Here is a 22,653-nt window from a genome sequence, read left to right on the forward strand (position 1 = left end):
GGCGGCTTTGCAGGCTTTAGGCAGACGGGCAGTTCAGGCCCCGTTGGGCAGACGGCAGACTCTGGCCGTCTGAGGCGCACCGTAGACTTAGTGCGGGTGGCCGGAACAGGCCGGACCGGGCTGGCGACGCGCACCGTAGTCTTGGTGCGGGTGGCAGGAACAGGCCGGGTCGGGCTGGCGACGCGCACCGTAGTCTTGGTGCGGGTGGCAGGAACAGGCCGGACCGGGCTGGCGACGCGCACCGTAGACTTGGTGCGGGTGGCAGGAACAGGCCGGGTCGGGCTGGCGACGCGCACCGTAGTCTTGGTGCGGGTGGCAGGAACAGGCCGGGTCGGGCTGGCGACGCGCACCGTAGTCTTGGTGCGGGTGGCAGGAACAGGCCGGACCGGGCTGGCGACGCGCACCGTAGACTTGGTGCGGGTGGCAGGAACAGGCCGGGTCGGGCTGGCGACGCGCACCGTAGTCTTGGTGTGGGTGGCAGGAACAGGCCGGGTCGGGCTGGCGACGCGCACCGTAGTCTTGGTGCGGGTGGCAGAAACAGGCCGGACCGGGCTGGCGACGCGCACCGTAGACTTGGTGCGGGTGGCAGGAACAGGCCGGACCGGGCTGGCGACGCGCACCGTAGACTTGGTGCGGGTGGCAGGAACAGGCCGGACCGGGCTGGCGACGCACACCGTAGACCTGGTGCGGGTGGCAGGAACAGGCCGGACCGGGCTGTGGAGACGGATAGGAGGCCTGGAGCGAACAGCGGACACCACCCGTCCTGGCTGAATGCCTACCCTCACACACTCTGTGTGAGGCATCAGCACAGGACGTACAGGGCGGTGTACCCCTGGCCTGGTGGCCTCCTGGATACTCCCCCTTTTCTCCTCCGTCAGCCCCGTCGTCCATGCCGTGTGCCCCCCCCCTAAAAATTTTCTGGGGTTGACACACGACCCTCCGACGATGGCCCTGCTGCCGCCGTTGCTCCTCTCTCGCCAGGGCCTTGATCCTTCCCCAAGGTCCCTTGCCTCCGAGCATGTCCTCCCAGGACCACGATGTGCCCACCTGGGCCATCGCCAGCCTCTCTATCTCCTTGCCCGGTGCCTCCTCCCATGTCCAGTCTCCCTGCTCCTGGACACGCTGCTTGGTCTTTCTTTGGTGGGTTATTCTGTCACGATCGTCGAGGAGTGAAGGAGACCAAGGCGCAGCGTGTGAAACGAACATGGTACTTTATTAAGTTAAAGCACGACAAAACAACAAATCAAAGCGACGAATGTGAAGTCCAATAGTGACAAAGACTAAACAGGAACAATAACCCACAATGCCCACAGGAAAACATGCAGTATAAATATGGCTCCCAATCAGAGATAACGAGCCGACAGCTGACACTCGTTACCTCCGATTGGGAGTCAATGACCAAACCTAGAAATAAACGTGACAGAAATGCAAACATAGAAAATCACCCAAAACCCAACAAAACACAATACACCCTGGCTCAAATACAAAAGTCCCGGAGCCAGAGTGTTACACTCTGCCACTTAGGAACATTCACTGTCTTCTTGGTAAGAAACTCCAGCATAGATTTGGCATCGTGTTTTAGGTTACCGTCCTGCTGAAATAAAATAAAGCAACTCTCCAATGAGTGGAGTAGTGGTGGTGGTGCCAAAAAAACTGCAAAAGAAAAACACTTGCATCGAGGCTTAAAATAGAAGTCAGGACTCTGACCGTCTACTAACGTTGGCACGGCGATGAGTGCCATGGTAACGGGCAGCTCCGGAAACAACAGCCATGGCGATGTGTCCAATGCCAGGCTGTTGGCAGAGTGAGGTTGGTTGCGGGGTAAACATTAATTCTAGAGGTAGAAATTAGAGACTGGCACTACTGTTAGTGAGACCTGAACCTCTGTTTGTGTGTGCGTGTGCATGTGTGGTCTTACCTGAGGCTGTCTGGGTATGGGTGAGGACCAGAGGGGAGGTGGACAGTGATGTCAGGACGGTAGCAGCCATTACCTCCTTATCAGCATGACCTGAAGGTTTCCTGGAACACACACACCAGAGGCCAGGTCACACACTATGTACAAACAACAAACAGGCTATGGACATATTACGAACACACAACCAACATGCTATTACGGCATAGAAAGTGGAAGGTTTCTATATCAAATCAGCGGACCTGTAACAGTCATGCTACAATACAAGCATAGTAGCATAGTAAAATGGCCCATTGCCCACTATAGTTTCCTCACAATGAGATTTCCCAAATGAAGACTGGCCAATTGCTGTGTTTGCAATTGCAGACCACCCATTCACTGAGTCTGCCGCAGCCAAACTGACCAATCATGTGAGTCTGCCATAGGCAAACCGACCAATCATGTGTCTGCCAAAGCCAAACCTGGAAACCAGGAAAAAAAACAACCCTATCCCAATTCCGGCTCTGAAATATTCCAGCCATGCTTTCTTTAGACAGAACAACAAACTGTGTTAAAGCGTGTAATGGAAAATTCCAGTCCAATAATAAATACTGTGGTCACATCCCCTGCGAATGCTGAAAATTCTCCCTTAGCACAGAATGCTGACCAGACTGACGTTTGTATAAAGTTCAGATAAAGATAAGATAACCAGAACACTCCTTTGACAGAGCACTGTCACATGAGTCTAGCAGTGTTTCCAACAGGGTGGGTAAAGGCTAAAGACACAGGCGGGTTCCGGCTAGTTGACTACTGGTATTGGTTTTATTTATTCATTGGTACATTGCTATTGGTTTCTCTAGCTGCCTGTGTGAATATTAGGGTCCTCTGATAGGTGAAAGCTGACAATGTTTAAGGCATATATTCTCGATGACATATTGCGTGCAGCTGAGAGTCAGGACGAACAGATTTCAGTTCAGTCAGTTCATTCAGTCGTCCTGATGAGCCCTTTCCAGTTATCTAAAATTAAACAAATTATGGGTTAAAACAACCCAATTTGGGTTTTTTGTTAACCCAGCGCTTAATAAATATTGGACAGAACATAGGCTGGGTTATTTTGACCCAGGCAGTTGGGCTGCGTGAATAACCCAACAAGTTGGACCGTTGGGATTACCCAAACATCAGTTGGTTATTTTTTACTCTCATGCTTGATTGATTTAGCAGCTGGATCTTTTTTAATGTAATCCTTAGGTTATTTCCAGGATCCATGGCTTTCAACTACATCTTATTGGCCACCCCTGAGAGTAAATGTAATTCCTGTTCATTATGTTAAGTTTACATACTGCAAATACATGTTTCAGCTTTTTACACATCTTCTATAATATTACGATTATTTATTACATACAGTGCATTCGGAAAGTATTCAGACCCCTTGACTTTTTCCACTTTGTTAAGTTACAGCCTTATTCTAAAACGCATTAAATAAAAAAAATTCCTCATCAATCTACACACAAAGCAAAAACAGGTTTCAATCAAATGTATAAAAAAATATACAAAAAATACCTTACTTACATAAGCATTCAGACCCTTTGCTACGAGACTCTAAATTGAGCTTAGGTGCATCCTGTCTCCATTGATCATCCTTGAGATGTTTCTACAACTTGATTGGAGTCCACCTGTGGTAAATTACATTGATTGGACATGATTTGGAAAGGCACACACCTGCCTACAGTTGAAGTCGGAAGTTTACATACACCTTAGCAAATTACATTTAAACTTAGTTTTTGACAATTCCTGACATTTAATCCTAGTAAAAAATCCCTGTTTTAGGTCAGTTAAGATCACTACTTTATTTTAAGAATGTGAAATGTCAGAATAATAGTAGAGAGAATGATTTATTTCAGCTTTTATTTCTTTCATCACATTCCCAGTGGGTCAGAAGTTTACATACACTCAATTAGTATTTGGTAGCATTGCCTTTAAATTGTTTAACTTGGTTCAAACGTTTCCACAAGCTTCCCACAATAAGTTGGGTGAATTTTGGCCCATTCCTCCTGACAGAGCTCGTGTAACTGAGTCAAGTTTGTAGGCCTCCTTGCTCGCACACGCTTTTTCAGTTCTGCCCACAAATCTTCTATAGGATTGAGGTCAGGGCTTTGTGATGGCCACTCCAATACCTTTACTTTGTTGTCCTTAAGCCATTTTGCCACAACTTTGGAAGTATGCTTGGGGTCATTGTCCATTTGGAAGACCCATTTGCGACCAAGCTCTAACTTCCTGACTGATGTTGCTTCAATATGTCCACATCATTTCCCTTCCTCATGATGCCATCTATTTTGTGAAGTGCATCAGTCCCTCCTGCAGCAAAGCACCCCCACAGCATGACGCTGCCACCCCCGTGCTTCACGGTTGGGATGGTGTTCTTCGGCTTGCAAGCTACCGCCTTTTTCCTCCGAACATAACGATGGTCATTATGGCCAAATAGTTCTATTTTTGTTTAATCAGACCAGAGGACATTTCTCCAAAAAGTAAGATCTTTGTCCCCATGTACAGTTGCAAACCGTAGTCTGGCTTTTTTATGGCGGTTTTGGAGCAGTGGCTTCTTCCTTGCTGAGCGGCCTTTCAGGTTACGTCGATATAGGACTCGTTTTACTGTGGATATAGATACTTTTGTACCTGTTTCCTCCAGCATCTTCACAAGGTCCTTTGCTGTTGTTCTGGGATTGATTTGCACTTTTCGCACCAAAGTACGTTCATCTCTAGGAGACAGAACGCGTCTCCTTCCTGAGCGGTATGACGGCTGCGTGGTCCCATGGTGTTTATACTTGCGTACTATTGTTTGTACAGATGAATGTGGTACCTTCAGGCGTTTGGAAATTGCTCCCAAGGATGAACCAGACTTGTGGAGGTCTACAATTAATTTTCTGAGGTCTTGGCTGATTCTTTTAATTTTCCCATGATGTCATGCAAAGAGGCACTGAGTTTGAAGGTAGGCCTTGAAATACATCCACAGGTATACCTCCAATTGACTCAAATTATGTCAATTAGCCTATCAGAAGCTTCTAAAGCCATGGCATCATTTTCTGGAATTTTCCAAGCTGTTTTAAAGGCACAGTCAACTTAGTGTATGTAAACTTCTGACCCACTGGAATTGTGATACAGTGAATTATAAGTGAAATAATCTGTCTGTAAACAATTGCTGGAAAATTTACTTGTGTCATGCACATGCACACCGACTTTCCAAAACTATAGTTTGTTAACAAGAAATTTGTGGAGTGGTTGAAAAATGAGTTTTAATGACTCCAACCTAAGTGTATGTAAACTTCCGACTTCAACTCTATATAAGGCCCCACAAATGACAGTGCATGTCAGAGCAAAAAACAAGCCATGAGGTCGAAGGAATTGTCCGTAGAGCCCCGAGACAGGATTGTGTCGAGGCACAGATCTGGGGAAGGGTACCAAAACATTTCTGCAGCATTGAAGGTCCGCAAGAACACAGTGGCCTCCATCATTCTTAAATGGAAGAACTTTGGAACAACCAATACTCTTCCTAGAGCTGGCAGCCCGGCCAAACTGAGCAATTGGGGGAGAAGAGCCTTGGTCAGGGAGGTGACCAAAAACCTGATGGTCACTCTGACAGAGCTCCAGAGTTCTTCTGTGGAGACGGGAGTGGTTGAAAAATGAGTTTTAATGACTCCAACCTAAGTGTATGTAAACTTTCGACTTCAACTCTATATAAGGTCCCACAATTGACAGTGCATGTCAGAGCAAAAACCAAGCCGTGAGGTCGAAGGAATTGTCCATAGAGCCCCGAGACAGGATTGTGTCGAGGCACAGATCTGGGGAAGGGTACCAAAACATTTCTGCAGCATTGAAGGTCCGCAAGAACACAGTGGCCTCCATCATTCTTAAATGGAAGAACTTTGGAACAACCACGACTCTTCCTAGAGCTGGCAGCCCGGCCAAACTGAGCAATTGGGGGAGAAGAGCCTTGGTCAGGGAGGTGACCAAAAACCTGATGGTCACTCTGACAGAGCTCCAGAGTTCTTCTGTGGAGACGGGAGAACCTTCCAGAAGTACAACCATCTCTGCAGCACTCCACCAATCAGGCCTTTATGGTAGAGAAGCCACTCCTTAGTAAAATGCACATTACAGCCCACTTGCCAAAAGGCACCTAAAGGACTCTCAGACCATGAGAAACAAGATTCTCTGGTCTGTTGAACCCAGATTGAACTCTTTGGCCTGAATACCAAGCGTCACGTCTGGAGGAAACCTGGCACCATCCCTACGGTGAAGCATGGTGGTGGCAGCATCATGCTGGTCCTCTGTAGCTCAGCTGGTAGAGCACGGCGCTTGTAACGCCAAGGTTGTGGGTTCGATCCCCGGGACCACCCATACACAAAAAATGTATGCACGCATGACTGTTTGGATAAAAGCGTCTGCTAAATGGCATATTATTATATTATTATGCTGTGGGGATGTTTTTCAGCGGCAGGGACAGGGAGACTAGTCAGGATCAAGGGAAAGTAGAACTGAGCAAAGTACAGAGAGATCCTTGATGAAAACCTGCTCCAGAGTACTCCGGACCTCAGACTGGGGCGAAGGTTCACCTTCCAACAGGACAACGACCCTAAGCACACAGCCAAGACAACGCAGGAGTTACTTTGCGACAAGTCTCTGAATGTCATTGAGTGGCCCAGCCAAAGCCCGGACCTGAACCCGATCGAACATCTCTGTAGAGACCTGAAAATAGCTGTACTGAGTAAAGGGTCTGAATACTTACGTAAATGTGATATTTAAGGGGGGGGAGGGGGTTTGTATAAATTTGCAAAAAAATCTAAAAAACTGTTTTTGCTTTGTCATTATGGGGTATTGATGAAAAAAAAGAAATATTTATTTATTTATTTTTAGAATAAGGCTGTAACGTAACAAAATGTGGAAAAGTCAAAGGATCTGAACACTTTCCGAATGCACTGTATTATGGTAAGGTATACCACCTTAATGTATCCCAACAATGGGATTCACATAGGCTTTTAGGGCACTTCTGTAAGCCTCATTGAAGCTACAAAAATGTAAATGTTTGACCTTAACATGTGATACCTAAACAACATAATAGATTAACAGGAATTACATTTACTATGGGTGGCTAAAAATAACTATCTGAAAGCCATTCACCTACTAAACTATGCCTCCAGTCTTCTGAACTGACCAGCTGGGTCATATCTCAATAACCCAGTACCATGCATCAATAACAACAGCAGCTTTTAAAGAAAACAACCCAACTAAGTGCCTGCAACCCAGCAATTTGGTCAACCAAACAACCCAGCATTTTTTTGAGTGTAGTTTATGCTTGTGGCTAGAAACTCCCACAAGAGTTTGAAACTTGTTTGCTAAAGTTGGCACTTTGAGAGAGTTCGGAATCATTCAGTTTGAGTAATTGTAGACGTTAAACTAAAATGTAGACGTTAATGCCATAGTTGTACATTTTCAGTAAAAATCACCACAATAAATGTGCTTCACCCTGTCCTGATATTGGCAACATAGCTTTAAGGAACTTTTACTCTTGTGTTAACCTTACTAAAGCTACAAAAGTGGCAGTGCTCAACCTTAAAGGTCTCAAACAGTCATTCTGATTCCCATGTAAAATAGCCTTTTGACTGACTACAATATGACCCATAATATTTATTTTGGATATAAATACTTTTTCTCTCATGGCTAACTACAAGGAAGTTTGAAAAGACAGGCTGCGTGGGCTGGGATCTTATATTCATGAGCTCACCTTGACTGACAGCTCTTTGAACAGCCTATGTCAAGCAACTTGGATACAGTGAGCAGTAAAATCATCTCAAGCTAATTTGGTGATACACAAAGCAACGCAAACATTGAAATTGCATCAATGATGTCAAAACTGTTTTATACATCTCCTGTTTGGAATGTCTCTTACGATACGGTTCACAGCAGCACTGACAGATGTGTTGACATGACAACTGCGTCACAGTTTTGAATGACCTTTCCCCCCCTTTTGTGCCATGCTAGCTGAAGACCTAGCTAGCCACTAATTAGCTAACACCAGACACAGATGAAAGGGGAAACATATAAGTATCTTTGCCATAGATTAATAGGGTAAACTTTCATTATATTTGCTGACACCCTACAGTAAAAATGTGGGACCAGTAGAGTAGCTATCTAGCTCTATAAACCACGCCCTTCTGCAAACACACCTTCTCCGATATTAGAAGGTGGTACTTATTTAAATTAGGTAAGAGAATATCATGTTACCATTGGTGTATTAAAATGAGAGCGTTAGGTTGAAGTCACCCTATCCCCCTTAATAATCCCACTTCCGGAATCAAAATCTTTGACACAAGGGAGGGGACCAGTAACTTTATGACAAAACTTTATCAATGTGGAAGCAACAATAATTTTTCATCCTTTGATCTGGTTCGATCCAAATATCACCAAATGTCATGAAAAACATGATTTTGACTGTTCATGAACCTTTAACATGTGTTGACAATACAACAGAACAGATGAACCGGAATGACATTTACTCTCACAGCTGGCCAAAAATAATTAGCTGAAAGCCACGGCCCTACTAAGCCACGCCTCCAGTCTTCTGATCTGACCCGGTGGATCATAGCTCAATAACCCAGTATCAACAACCCAATTTAAAGAAAACTATGTTTTTTTTGTGACCCAACTGGCTGGGTCAAAATAACCCAACATGTGTTCTGTCCAATATTTACCCAAATTGGGTTGTTTTTAACCCAGTATATTTGTAAGTGTGGGGAATGGAGAACGGTGGTTCGACATGACGAGAGAGCAGTAGAGAGCTTGCATCGTCACAGCATGTCACGTTGACATCCTGATGGTGACCAATATTACAAGTTATTTCTCCCTCAACCATCAAAATAAACATATCTTTAACTAGCTACATGCTGTTTATGCCAGCATAAACTAGCCGGGAAGGGCTCATCAGGAAGACTGACTGAACCGAATCTGTTAGTCTCAACTCGACTCTCAGCTGCAGGCAATTCTTAATCGATTTGGGCACCAGAAGTTTCTATATAGCCTCTCCCATATATTACCCTACATCTGCTTTAGAGTAGGAGGTGGGGAGGGAGAGGGAGAGAGGGAGGGGGAGAGGGGGAGAGAGAGACAGAGAGAGAGAGAGAGAGAGAGAGAGAGAGAGAGAGAGAGAGAGAGAGAGAGAGAGAGAGAGAGAGAGAGAGAGAGAGAGAACTAGTCTTGTGCAACTCTAACCCCAATATATGTTTTATAGCAGGGGTGTCAAACTCCTTCCATGGAGGGCCGCATGTTGCTATAACCTCCCTGTGCCCAGCTCACCCCTTGCTGAGCCGTCAGCTCAACCTTGTATTTAGACTGGCACAGAGAGATCTACACTCACGCACACACACACACCGAACAGGGTAGTCTTTAATAGAGGGTAATCTATTAACAAACATAGAGAGCCTGCAGTAATCTGTGTCATTGTGTTGGAAAGACCAAGATCCAATCTGCTCTCTTTTCTTTCTCCTTTCCCTCAAGGCTTAGAGTTCGCCAAACTGTTTAAAACAGAGCCAAGGAACACACACACACACATACACATTTATACAAAATCTCAAACATAAAAAGTTCTGTCACACAAGGAAACGGTGACGCAAAAATCCACACACCTATTCACCACACACAAATGAAATTAAGTGTGAACACAAACTCACAATAATAATACGAAAAAACAAACGGTCTGGTCTGCAGCTTTAAGAGGTCCTCCTCCCACCTCCAGACTGCTCCACTACACAACCAGAGTAAACTGGTTTGAGGAGCGCTCTCAGCCAAGCCGTAAGCCCTGGCAAAGCTCCACCACACACGCACACGCACGCCACCAAAATGTCTGCCTTAAGTAAACACACAACCAAAACTTCTCCTGCGTTTCTCTTCTAACTGGGTCGACTTCCAAACATGAGAGAGAAACAATGCTGGATGGGATGCAGACAGATCTGAAAGTAATGCATCAAATGTGAAGCAATCTCTCTTTATAACACACAGACCAAAACAACAACAAGAGAGAAGAGTAGAGGGCAACAGAGACTTTACACATCGCTGTTTTCACTTGCTCAGACAAACCTCATGTTTAACCAAGTCTAACATCTCAAAATATGTTGTTTGTGTGTGTGTGTGTGTGTGTGTGTGTGTGTGTACATGTTTTACGATACTTGTGAGTACAAGAAGTCCTCACAAGAATAGTAAACCAACTAAAATTCTGAGAAGTGAGGACATTTTGCCGGTCCTCACATGTGAAAAGGCTATTTTAGGCTTAGAGGTTTAGGGTTAGAATTAGGGTTAAGGGTTAGGTTTAGGGTTAGGATTAGGTTTAGTGTTAGGGGTTAAGGTTAGGGTTAAGGTTAGGACTAGGATGCAGACAGATCTGGATGGGATGCAGACAGATCTGAAAGTAATGCATCAAATGTGAAGCAATCTCTCTTTATAACACACAGACCAAAACAACAACAGAGAGAAGGGTAGAGGGCAACAGAGACTTTACACATCGCTGTTTTCACTTGCTCAGACAGACCTGATGTTTAACGAAGTCTAAGATCTGTGTGTGTGTATGTGTGTATCCTTGCCAAAGGGAATGGCCCCGTCCACTGCCAGTATGAGACATAATACCCACAGACTAAAGAGGGGTTTAGAGAATGCAAAGTGGGCAGTTGTCAGCACAATGTGTGTTTGTCCTTCCCACACACACACTTGGATAGAGATAAACAGATCAGACCCATTTTATTCTGCAGACACACACACACACAGCTATGTCTTCCTATACTTTTTTGGGACCAACAATTGATTCCAAAAATCCTATTTTCCCTAACCCCTAACCCTAAACCTAATCCTAACCTTAACCCTAACCCCTAAAACTAAACCTAAGCCTAACTCCTAACCTTAGCCCTAATTCTAACCCTAACCCTAAACCTAATCCCTACATTTAAAATAGCCTTTTTACAAGTGAGGACTGTCAAAATGTCCTCACTTCTCTGAATTTTTGTTGGTTTACTATTCCTGAAAGGACTTTTGGTACTCACAAGTATAGTAAAATGTGTACACACACACACACACACACACACACACACACACACACACACACACACACACACACACACACACACACAAGATCCCGTTGTGAAGACACTCCCCTCCCCTCCTGATTTCCTGACATTGATCGTTTTCCGCTCCTCCACATTCCCCGACAGGGATCTCTAGTCACAGTGCTGAAACAGAGCTTCATCAATAGTGTCTGTGTGTACGTCCGTGCGTGCGACTTTACCCTTGAGTGCACCTCCCTCTATGGGCAACCTACTGTTGTTCATCAGATAACTTTATATCAATGTTTACACAAGAGAAGAGAAAAGACAGATGGCCTACACATGACTAGCAGCCTAGCTACTTATAAAACCAACCCACACAGATAATAAACACACTCACAAACACACATTCACAAGGTCACACATACAATCACATTCATATACACACATAAAACTACTGAGTTGAAAATGGTCCATCATGTACTAGCAGAAATGTACTGTATGTATTTAGGTTAGTTTGTATATAATCTGTTTAATCTGATGAACATTCAACTGGGATTGAAACATTGTCACTTGTGGATTAGGACGGAGCAATATAAATGTAGATTGTCAACAAGGCAGACATTCTAATCTCGATTTTTATGAGTTCCAAATTAACTGAGGTTAATTTAAGACATCTACTAAAAGTAACTGATTCTATTCACATCCACTAAAATAAAGTGTGTGTGTGTGTGTGTGTGTGTGTGTGTGTGTGTGTGTGTGAGAGACCTGGAGCAGATTGGAGCTAGTAGACAGTTCTGTTTTCCAGGAAGCAGATATGTGTCACACTGCCTGCCAATTACAGGACGAGAGAAGGAAAGACAGATGGGAGAGAGCGAGAATGGGAAGAGTATCTCACCAGCCTAAACAAGAGTGTGTGTCTGTTTGTGTTTGTGTATGTATACGTGCATGTGCGTGTACACATGTGTGTGTATCATACAGGAAACCAAGGGGCTATTACCAGAAGTTCACCAGAATGTTGATTTAGTAACTTAGCCTTTCTTTGGCCTATTTATAAGGAAGTTACCACCACAGAGAGACAGTGGGTTTACATGGACACTGGACAGTAAGTCAATGATGCTCCATAATCACAATCACACTGAGATAAATAGGCTTTATAAATAGCATCCATCTATCCATCCTCCCATCCATTCATCTGTGCCTCTGTCATTTCGTCCGATCCACAATGAGGGTCCTCTGTAGCTCAATTGGTAGAGCATGGCGCTTGTAACGCCAGAGTAGTGGGTTCGATCCCCGGGACCACCCATACGTAAAAATGTATGCACACATGACTGTAAGTCGCTTTGGATAAAAGCGTCTGCTAAATGGCATATTATTATTATTATTTAACATGTAACTCTGTCAATTATGGGAAGACAGGGGGAAAATACTGTATTCGATGTTTGTGTCTATACTCACTTGGCAGTGCCATAGCCTCTTGCTCAGACTGACATGAAATCTATTGTGACCTTGGCTGGGTGAGGAAGGGGGTTGAACAACATCTTCTTTTCCATAGAGAATACACACATACACGCACAATAACATTGCCACGGTTGAGACAAACCTTCCCCTGGGCAGAGCCTTTTATTAATTAATTTTTAAAACATATGTTCCATCTCCAGTTTGCACCCACCTCTCCTCTCCTCTCCCTTCCCACACACACCCACCCACCCATCATGTGGACACAGATATTTGTCACACGTGTGTTTTGATATTGGTCCAGTTCTCTGTAGAGGGACATAAGGGTTACTCCTCTGAAATGTGGATGTACAGCAGGCCACCGGCCTTTGGTCTGTGTCTGCTATCAGCAGTCTATTTCTCTCTCTCCCTCTACCTGCCCTGCCCTGTCCTGTCCCAATAGCCTGCTGTCCCCTCCAACTCCCCTACTAATAGTAACCCTCAGCCTCCCCCATCTTTCCTCCACCCATCCTGGCTTTCCTCTGCCACGTTACGTAATGGCCCCTGCCTCCTCTCTCCCTCCCCCCACCTCTCCATCTCCCCCTTTCTCTTTAGACAGTGGGATAAGAGCAGTTTACAGCAATTATATACACTCATCCTCATCCTCCTCTTCTCTCTCTTCCTCCCTCTATCTCTTTACTTCTCCCACTCCCATCTGGTATTCTCTATTCAATTAATATCTCTCTATCAGACAACTGTTGCATGCTTAGCACTAAAATAGGGCTCCAGACTAACATTTCCCCTGGTGGCATTAGTGCCACCAGCCCATGAATTGGTCGCACCATTTTTCTTCTTCTCGCCATAGAAAAGATTAGTAGCATCTTATAAAGTAATTCACAGTGCTTTATTAAAACGTGTATTAGACTACTGAAATGGTATTCAATAAAATATATGTTTTTTTTATTCAAAATATTTCAATGTGCAACCTAATCCAGTGATTGGCATGCATTTTGGGTTGAAAATTAGGCTATTTTTGTTATATTTTACTGCAATAGGTCTGAAGATTTGTATTTTCTTTTGTTCAATATAGATTCATTTGCTTGTATCTTTATGTGCACTATATCATAGGCAAATTTATTTGGGGCTAATTCACCACTTGAGTAAGTGGAAACTCAAAACACATTAGCCAGATCGCAAACGCTAAAAAAAATGCTGGGTTAAAAACAACCACATTTTGATAAATATTGGACCGAACATAAACTGGGTTATTTTGACCCAACCAGTTGAGTCGCTCAGTTGGGTTGTTGGGTTGTTGATGCTGGGTTTTCAGCTATTAACCACCGTGTCAGAGCAGAAGACTGGAGTCGTGGCTTAGTAGGGGCATGGCTTTCAGCTAGTAATTTTCTGGCCACATGTGACAGTAAATGTCATTCCTGTTCATCTGTTCTGTTGTATTGTTACCTGTAAATTGAGAACGGACACTTTTGTAAGGCTTATCCAAGAGCATGAGTTCCTCATGTCCCAATGTTGGGAGAGTTACCACTTTGTTATAATATTTAAATAATTTTATTAAATTGATATTAGCATATCTAACGTGTAAACATATTGAGGGAAAATACAAATTTAAGTGTCCAAATTTAACATCATGAACAGGATTATTTATTTATTTATTTATTTAGGGGGTAGATCAGCTTTAATATTTCAGATAGATTGTCTGCATCACTTCCAATCCCCCATATGTTTTTTTTCTCTCGCATATATATATATATATATAGACACACATACAGTGAGGGAAAAAGGTATTTGATCCCCTGCTGATTTTGTATGTTTGCCCACTGACAAAGAAATTATCAGTCTATAATTTTAATGGTAGGTTTATTTGAACAGTGAGAGACAGAATAACAACAACAAAATCCAGAAAAATGCATGTCAAAAATGTTATAAATTGATTTGCATTTTAATGAGGGAAATGAGTATTTGACCCCCTCTCAATCAGAAAGATTTCTGGCTCCCAGGTGTCTTTTATACAGGTAACGAGCTGAGATTAGGAGCGCACTCTTAAAGGGAGTGCTCCTAATCTCAGTTTGTTACCTGTATAAAAGACACCTGCCCACAGAAGCAATCAATCAATCAGATTCCAAACTCTCCACCATGGCCAAGACCAAAGAGCTCTCCTAGGATGTCAGGGACAAGATTGTAGACCTACACAAGGCTGGAATGGGCTACAAGCAGCTTGGTGAGAAGGTGACAACAGTTGGTGCGATTATTCGCAAATGGAAGAAACACAAAATAACTGTCAATCTCCCTCGGCCTGGGGCTCCATGCAAGATCTCACCTCGTGGAGTTGCAATGATCATGAGAATGGTGAGGAATCAGCCCAGAACTACACGGGAGGATCTTGTCAATGATCTCTAGGCAGCTGGGACCATAGTCACCAAGAAAATAATTGGTAACACACTATGCCGTGAAGGACTGAAATCCTGCAGCGCCCGCAAGGTCCCCCTGCTCAAGAAAGCACATATACAGGCCCGTCTGAAGTTTGCCAATGAACATCTGAATGATTCAGAGGAGAACTGGGTGAAAGTGTTGTGGTCAGATGAGACCAAAATCGAGCTCTTTGGCATCAACTCAACTCGCCGTGTTTGGAGGAGGAGGATTGCTGCCTATGACCCCAATTACACCATCCTCACCGTCAAACATGGAGGTGGAAATATTATGCTTTGGGGGTGTTTTTCTGCTAAGGGGACAGGACAACTTCACCGCATCAAAGGGACGATGGACGGCGCCATGTACTGTCAAATCTTGGGTGAGAACCTCCTTCCCTCAGCCAGGGCATTGAAAATGGGTCGTGGATGGGTATTCCAGCATGACAATGACCCAAGACACACGGCCAAGGCAACAAAGGAGTGGCTCAAGAAGAAGCACATTAAGGTCCTGGAGTGGCCTAGCCAGTCTCCAGACGTTAATCCCTTAGAAAATCTGTGGAGGGAGCTGAAGGTTCGAGTTGCCAAACGTCAGCCTCAAAAACTTAATGACTTGGAGAAGATCTGCAAAGAGGAGTGGGACAAAATCCCTCCTGAGATGTGTGCAAACCTGGTGGCCAACTACAAGAAACGTCTGACCTCTGTGATTGCCAACAAGGGTTTTGCCACCAAGTACTAAGTCATGTTTTGCAGAGGGGTCAAATACTTATTTCCCTCATTAAAATGCAAATCAATTCATAACATTTTTGACATGCGTTTTTCTGGATTTTTTTGTTGTTATTCTGTCTCTCACTGTTCAAATAAACCTACCATTAAAATTATAGACTGATCATGTCTTTGTCAGTGGGAAAACGTACAAAATCAGCAGGGGATCAAATACTTTTTTACCTCACTGTATGTTGTGCAGAAAAAAGTCAATTATGAATTATTCGGTCTTAGTTAATAACAAATTGTCATCCAGTAGGCTTTGATTCAATTTCCAATATCCCAGTCCACGTGGAAATTCTGTAAGAGTTATATGGAGGCCAATTCTATGGTGGTCCGATCGCATTCGGTCTCCTATTAATCTTTTTTTTATTTTGATGCCAGCAAGAATGAGACCAGGAAGTAAGTCACATTATGCAAACCAGCATAATGTGACTTGCAGGTAGTGATGTTATGTTTGATACCGGAGCTCCGAAGCATGCGTTGAAATCGCTAAGTAGTTTGCTTCAAAGCAGTTTGCTTCAAAGCAGTGAGCCGATGCTTGTATCACTTTCTTAGAAGCATATGATCAATGATGTCTGAAGCTTTGTTTTGTCGAACAACCACCAGATTGAGTTGGTAGAAGACAAAAGGCTACCCTGCGCACGCGCTACAGCGTGTACGATGTCATCTATAATAATTTGTCTGTTCTAAATTATTTTGACCAGCAGGTGCCACTAGTGTACAACATGTTGATCAAAGCCTTGCGTAATTAACCTATTTTCGACACAATTGGCTGGAATTGCTCGATGCTTCAGGAAGCTTCATTTCCCCATCACTACCTGCAGGTAGGGTTGCAAAATTCGGTTAACTTTCCCAGGTTTTCCAGAAATCCCGGTTGGAAGATACCTCAAAACAGGAGGGAATTATCAGGAAATCCTGAATCCTTCAACCAGGATTTCTGGAAAAATCTGGTCATTTTGCAAAAGTTACTAGAATTTTGCAACTCTACTTGCAGGCATGATGTGGCCTGTAAACCGTGAGCGTCAGGCCACTGTACTAGGGTTACAATAGGCAAAATAGGGCCCTGTGAGATGTAATTTATTGTCTTAAGTTTAATTTTAATGACATTGTTCATCTAGGAATTCACTTGGTGGCCACAGGATTTGAAAATGAATGAATTCAACAACAATGTCTTTGTCACTAACAAATACAGTCATGGGTGGTAACTCTACAATTCACTCGAAAAGGAAAGAGAAAGGGGATATCTAGTCAGTTGCACAACTGAATGCATTCAACCAAAATGTGTCTTCCGCATTTAACTCAATGCTGGGAAATTATATTGGAGGCATGGCTTACTGGGGGCGTGGCTTTCAGTTAGTTATTTTTGGCCACCCGTGAGTGGAAGTGTTGTACCAGTTTAAGGGGTCTATGGTAGTGGTCCATTAATATCACTTACAAGGAACAAATGGCTTTGTCACTGTGGTGGTACCCTATGTATGACCCCGGTTTATTTTCATTGTGCACAATTCTGCGTGGTGGAGATTTTCTGGGGTTGTGTCTGTCTTTCTACCCTCTCTCGCACTATTATTCCTTTCTTTGGATGGACCAGGAGGCAGTAACGGTAACAGTGGCTTGACTGCAGCTGGCGTTGTCTCTCTGGTCCAGCGGACAAGGCTGGAATTGCCGGAATGACTGGGGAAGATGGAAGGGCAACAGTGGCTTGACCGTGCGCGGCCCAACCTGACTCCCCAGTCGACGGCCCCCCCAAGCATTCAGAACCAGCACCAGACCAGCTGCCTGAGGAGGAGATGAGAGACTGCAGGCCTAGAGGCGAGCCTTATAGCTAATTTATGTTTGATCCGGCAATGCTGTCTGGAGGCTCCGTACGGAGGGTGTGATGCAATTGTCAGAGGAAGGCCCTCAAAATTGTCAAAGACTCCAGCCACCCTAGTCATAGACTGTTCTCTCTGCTACCGCAGGGCAAGTGGTACCGGAGTGCCAAGTCTAGGTCCATAAGACTCCTAAACAGCTAATCATGGCTAATCGGACTATTTGCACTGCCCCCCCCCCCCACCCCATCTTTTTACGCTGCTGCTACTCTGTTAATTATTTATGCATAGTCACTTTAACTCTACCCACATGTACATATTACTTCAACTACCTCAACTAGCCGGTGCCCCCGCACATTGACTCTTCACCGGTACCCCCCTGTATATATAGCCTCCCTACTATTATTTTATTTTACTTCTGCTCTTTTCTTCTCAACACCTTTTTGTTTTATTCTACTTTTTATTAAAAATAAATGCACTGTTGGTTAAGGGCTGTAAGTAAGCATTTCACTGTAATGTCTGCACCTGTTGTATTCGGCGCATGTGGCCAATCAAATTTGATTTGATTTTATTTGGAATTGCGGAGCCTCCATAGGCTTGCAGAGGCCAAATCGAGCTCCATACAGCGATGCTGTGCGCCTCCCAATTTTTGTAACAATGTGGAGGGCACCGTATAGCTCCACAGTGACATAATTGGTTGACGGTAGGTGGGTGCGGGAGGTCATGTATAAACACAAACTCACTTCCTTGAAAACTTCCTTCACAACAGCTATGCTCTGCTCCACGAAGCACAAGACGTATAAATGCCCTGACTTCTACAGAGGCCGTATCGCAGTAAATGCTGTACAGCCACTGCAGATGTCGGATTGGCCATGCAGGGCCTTTTACTCCCTCTATCCTTGGCCTGCAGCCCTCCTCCCCTGCCTTTCCATGACCCGCCTGGAATTCAGCAGGGCAGTTCTCCAGAGAGGTATGGGTTCGTGCCATCTGACCTGAACTGCCTGTGAAACACCCAGGGCCACAGGAATCATTTAAAGTCAGTTTCAAGACCCCCCCAGTTACTAGAACAGTTTTGGTTAAAATACAGAAATAGCAAAGATAAAGATATCCTGTTTAACAGACTCTGAGCATACCCACTTTCTGACACAGAATCCAACATAGTTACAGTACAGCGTCACAATGAATGCATCCAGGACAATGACATACAAGTTTGGTTAAGCAGGTTCACCACACTCAAGTCAGCATCTAGGAGGGACCTGGACGAAGAAAACGTCTAGACTAGGGCACAAAAATGGATGGTCCACTTAAGACCAGAACCAACTGGAGTGGGCGGAGTCCAACACCTCTCCAGCACCATCACGCTGGGGAAATACAGGGGCTCCGTCCACTACTATGGCATGCCCAAACTTTGCAGGAACTGGGGCCAACTGGGCCATCCGGCCGCAGCCTGCACAGCCACCATCTGTAAGATCTGTAAAGACAACCATCCCACCTCAGACTGTTTTCCAGAAAGGTGGCCACTTCTTCAGAACCTTCCCCAGTCCCGACACGGCAAGGGCCAACGCCACCAACCCTCAGCCCACTAACCCAAATCCCAAACCCACCCCCTCCACAACAACAACGAAGACCCAGTCCCAGAACTAAACCCAGACCTTTCCACAGGCACAGCCCAACCCACCACCCAAGATGTCCAAGAAACAGCCACCACCCCTGTCGGCCCCTCCACCTCTGCCCCCCCAACAAATCCTTTCTTAGCCACCTCCAAACCCCTGGTCAAAGGGGAGCCGGTTTCGAGAAAGGCCACACAACTGGAAGAACCCCTCTCTTGGGAAAATGAGCAAATTAGCCTATTTGATCAAGCCAACTTGTATTATGGGTTATCCTCACTGATTTTGGAAACATGGGTTGCAGAGTGGCACCTGCACAGCAAATTATCCAGTGTTAAATCAAAACTGACAGTGGTACATTTAACACTGGGCAAGTGTCTATACCGGTCCACACTTTTCAGTGTTTAATTAACACTGTGCTTAGTGCTGACGTTGTTACACTTTGTTATTGTTAGCAGTGTTGCAGTAAAATCATCTCAAGCTAATCTGGTGATACACAAAGCAACTCAAACAACATTGAAATTGCATCAATGATGTCAATTATTTTTATACATCTCCTGTTTGGCATGTCTCTTACGATACGGTTCACAGCAGCACTGATGAATGTGTTGACATTACAGTTTTGAATGACCCTTCCCCTCCCTTTTGTTCCATGCTGGCTGAAGACCTAGCTAGTTGTGATTGGGAAATGAAGCTTCTTGAAGCGTTGGGGCTTTCCAGACAATTGTGTCGAAAATAGTCTAATTATGTGAGGCTTTGATCAACACAGTGTACACTAGTGGCACCCGCTGAACAAAATAATTTAGAGCAGCCAAATTATTAGAGATGACGTCCCACACGCTGTTGAGCGTGCGCATGGTAGCCTTTCAACCAATCAAGTGGTTGTTCGCCGAAATGAAGCTTCGACACAATTGTCTGGAAAACCTCAATGCTTTAGGAGCCTTGTTCCCCATCAATAGTTTACAAGCCACATCAGGCCTGCAAGTCACATTATGCTGGCTTGCAAAATGATGTGTAATTCCTATTGGAATCCAGCCAGAGTTGAACATCCAACAGTTGGATATTTTATTCACCCGCAACCTGTGTTCAGAATGACTGTCAGGGTTATAAACATTGTGAGGAGACTACCTAAATCATTGAAACTGGAACAACCTTTTCAGTAACGGGTCCAATAAATCCAACAAACTGATTGGATTAGTTTAGAAAAATTTAGAATAAGATTAATCAATCAATCAATGTACAGTTGAAGTCGGAAGTCATTAAAACTCATTTTTCAACCACTCCACAAATTTCTTGTTAACAAACTATCGTTTTGGCAAGTCAGTTAGGACATCTACTTGTGCATGACACAAGTAATTTTTCCAACAATTGTTTACAGACAGATTATTTCACTTATAATTCACTGTATCACAATTCCAGTGGGTCAGAAGTTTACATACACTAAGTTGACTGTGCCTTTAAACAGCTTGGAAAATTCCAGAAAATGATGTCATGGCTTTAGAAGCTTCTGATAGGCTAATTGACATAATTTGAGTCAATTGGAGGTGTACCTGTGGATGTATTTCAAGGCCTACCTTCAAACTCAGTGACTCTTTGCTTGACATCATGGGAAAATCAAAAGAAATCAGCCAAGACCTCAGAAAGAAAATTGTAGACCTCCACAAGTCTGGTTCATCCTTGGGAGCAATTTCCAAATGCCTGAAGGTACCACATTCATCTGTACAAACAATAGTACGCAAGTATAAACACCATGGGACCACACAGCCATCATACCGCTCAGGAAGGAGACTCGTTCTGTCTCCTAGAGATGAACATACTTTGGTACGAAAGTGCAAATCAATCCCAGAACAACAGCAAAGGACCTTGTGAAGATGCTGGTGGAAACAGGTACAAAAGCAAGGAAGAAGCCACTGCTCCAAAACCGCCATAAAAAAGCCAGACTACGGTTTGCAACTGCACATGGGGACGAAGATCGTACTTTTTGGAGAAATGTCCTCTGGTCTGATGAAACAAAAATAGATCTATTTGGCCATAATGACCATCGTTATGTTTGGAGGGAAAAGGGGAAGGCTTGCAAGCCGAAGAACACCATCCCAACCGTGAAGCACGGGGGTGGCAGCATCATGCTGTGGGGGTGCTTTGCTGCAGGAGGGACTGGTGCACTTCACAGAATAAATGGCATCATGAGGAAGGAAAATTATGTGGATATATTGAAGCAACATCTCAAGACATCAGTCAGGAAGTTAAAGCTTGGTCGCAAATGGGTCTTCCAAATGGACAATGACTTCCAAAGTTGTGGCAAAATGGCTTAAAGACAACAAAGTCAATGTATTGGAGTGGCCATCACAAAGCCCTGACCTCAATCCTATAGGAAATTTGTGGGCAGAACTGAAAAAGCATGTGCAAGCAAGCAAGGAGGCCTACAAACCTGACTCAGTTACACCTGCTTTGTCAGGAGGAATGGGCCAAAATTCACCCAACTTATTGTGGGAAGCTTGTGGAAGGCAACCCGAAACGTTTGACCCAAGTTAAAAAATATAAAGGCAATGCTACCAAATACTAATTAAGTGTATGTAAACTTCTGACCCACTGGAATGTGATGAAAGAAATAAAACCTGAAATAAATCATTCTCTCTACTATTATTCTGACATTTCACATTCTTAAAATAAAGTGGTGATCCTAACTGACCTAAGACAGTGAATTTTTACTACGATTAAATGTCAGGAATTGTGAAAAACTGAGTTGAAATGTATTTGGCTAGGGTGTTTGTAAACTTCCAACTTCAACAGTACATGCAAAAACAGAGATATTAAAAACAATCCTAAACATTTATACCTGCAGGGGCATGGTTTTGATGGGAATGTTTTACTCTCCACCGATTAAAACTGACACAATCACACTTATACTCAAGACTGATTATTAACACCATTGAGTGTTAATTTCTCTCCTGAATCAACACTAAAATGTTACACTGAAAAATCATCACTAGGTAACACTGGAGAATTTGATGTGCGCACACACACACACACACTTTATATGTACAGCAAATAACACTGCTTCCTTTTTTGGTGGACGTTGTAGGTTCCTAAATTGTTTGCCATATTTAGCAAGTCATGTGTCAAGCATCAGGCAACAAAACTCGACCAGGATGCAACAGATGTTCTACTCTGCATGAAAAGCATTTGCCTCTGACATTCATTCAAATCATATTCAAATCTATTTACATTACCAAAACCATTGGAGCCTTAAGGCATTTTAGACTTCACAGAGATGTGGTGGAGTCAGTCATTTCAAAGGCCTGATGAATATTTGAAGTGTTTTCTGTTCTCTAGATGTTAAAGAAAACCATAACAAAATGGAGATCCAATATCATCAACACAACTCATTTTGCATGTCGTTAACTAAGAGGGCTGTGCTGTGTACAGTACTACTATGACTGGGGAGATGGAGGACGACAAGATGAAAGGAAACAGACTTGAGACAATAGAAAACACAGCCCTGGAGCAGTAGAAAAAGTCTAGGATCACAACACACAGGGCCGGAAGAGGAGAGGGTGTCTAGAAACAAAGACACATGGAACCAAACCTCTCCTCCAAACCAACTCTGCACTTACATTTCATGAAGCCACTTATCTGCAGGGC

At 44.0% G+C, this 22,653-nt stretch overlaps 1 protein-coding gene across 1 annotated transcript in view; it reads right to left on the reverse strand.

The window, feature by feature from the left end:
* The window catches only part of LOC311148241 (zinc finger protein 704-like), a 75,629-nt gene that overhangs the window by 29,041 nt on the left and 23,935 nt on the right, over nt 1-22,653 (reverse strand). Inside the window, exon 3 of the mRNA XM_084185140.1 lies at nt 1,919-2,019. Within this exon, the coding sequence (XP_084041266.1) occupies nt 1,919-2,019 (101 nt within the window). The remainder of the gene's footprint in view (nt 1-1,918; nt 2,020-22,653) is intronic.

The sequence above is a fragment of the Coregonus lavaretus genome (assembly GCF_964263955.1).
Source record: "Coregonus lavaretus genome assembly, chromosome: 20".
Classification (NCBI taxonomy): domain Eukaryota; kingdom Metazoa; phylum Chordata; class Actinopteri; order Salmoniformes; family Salmonidae; genus Coregonus; species Coregonus lavaretus.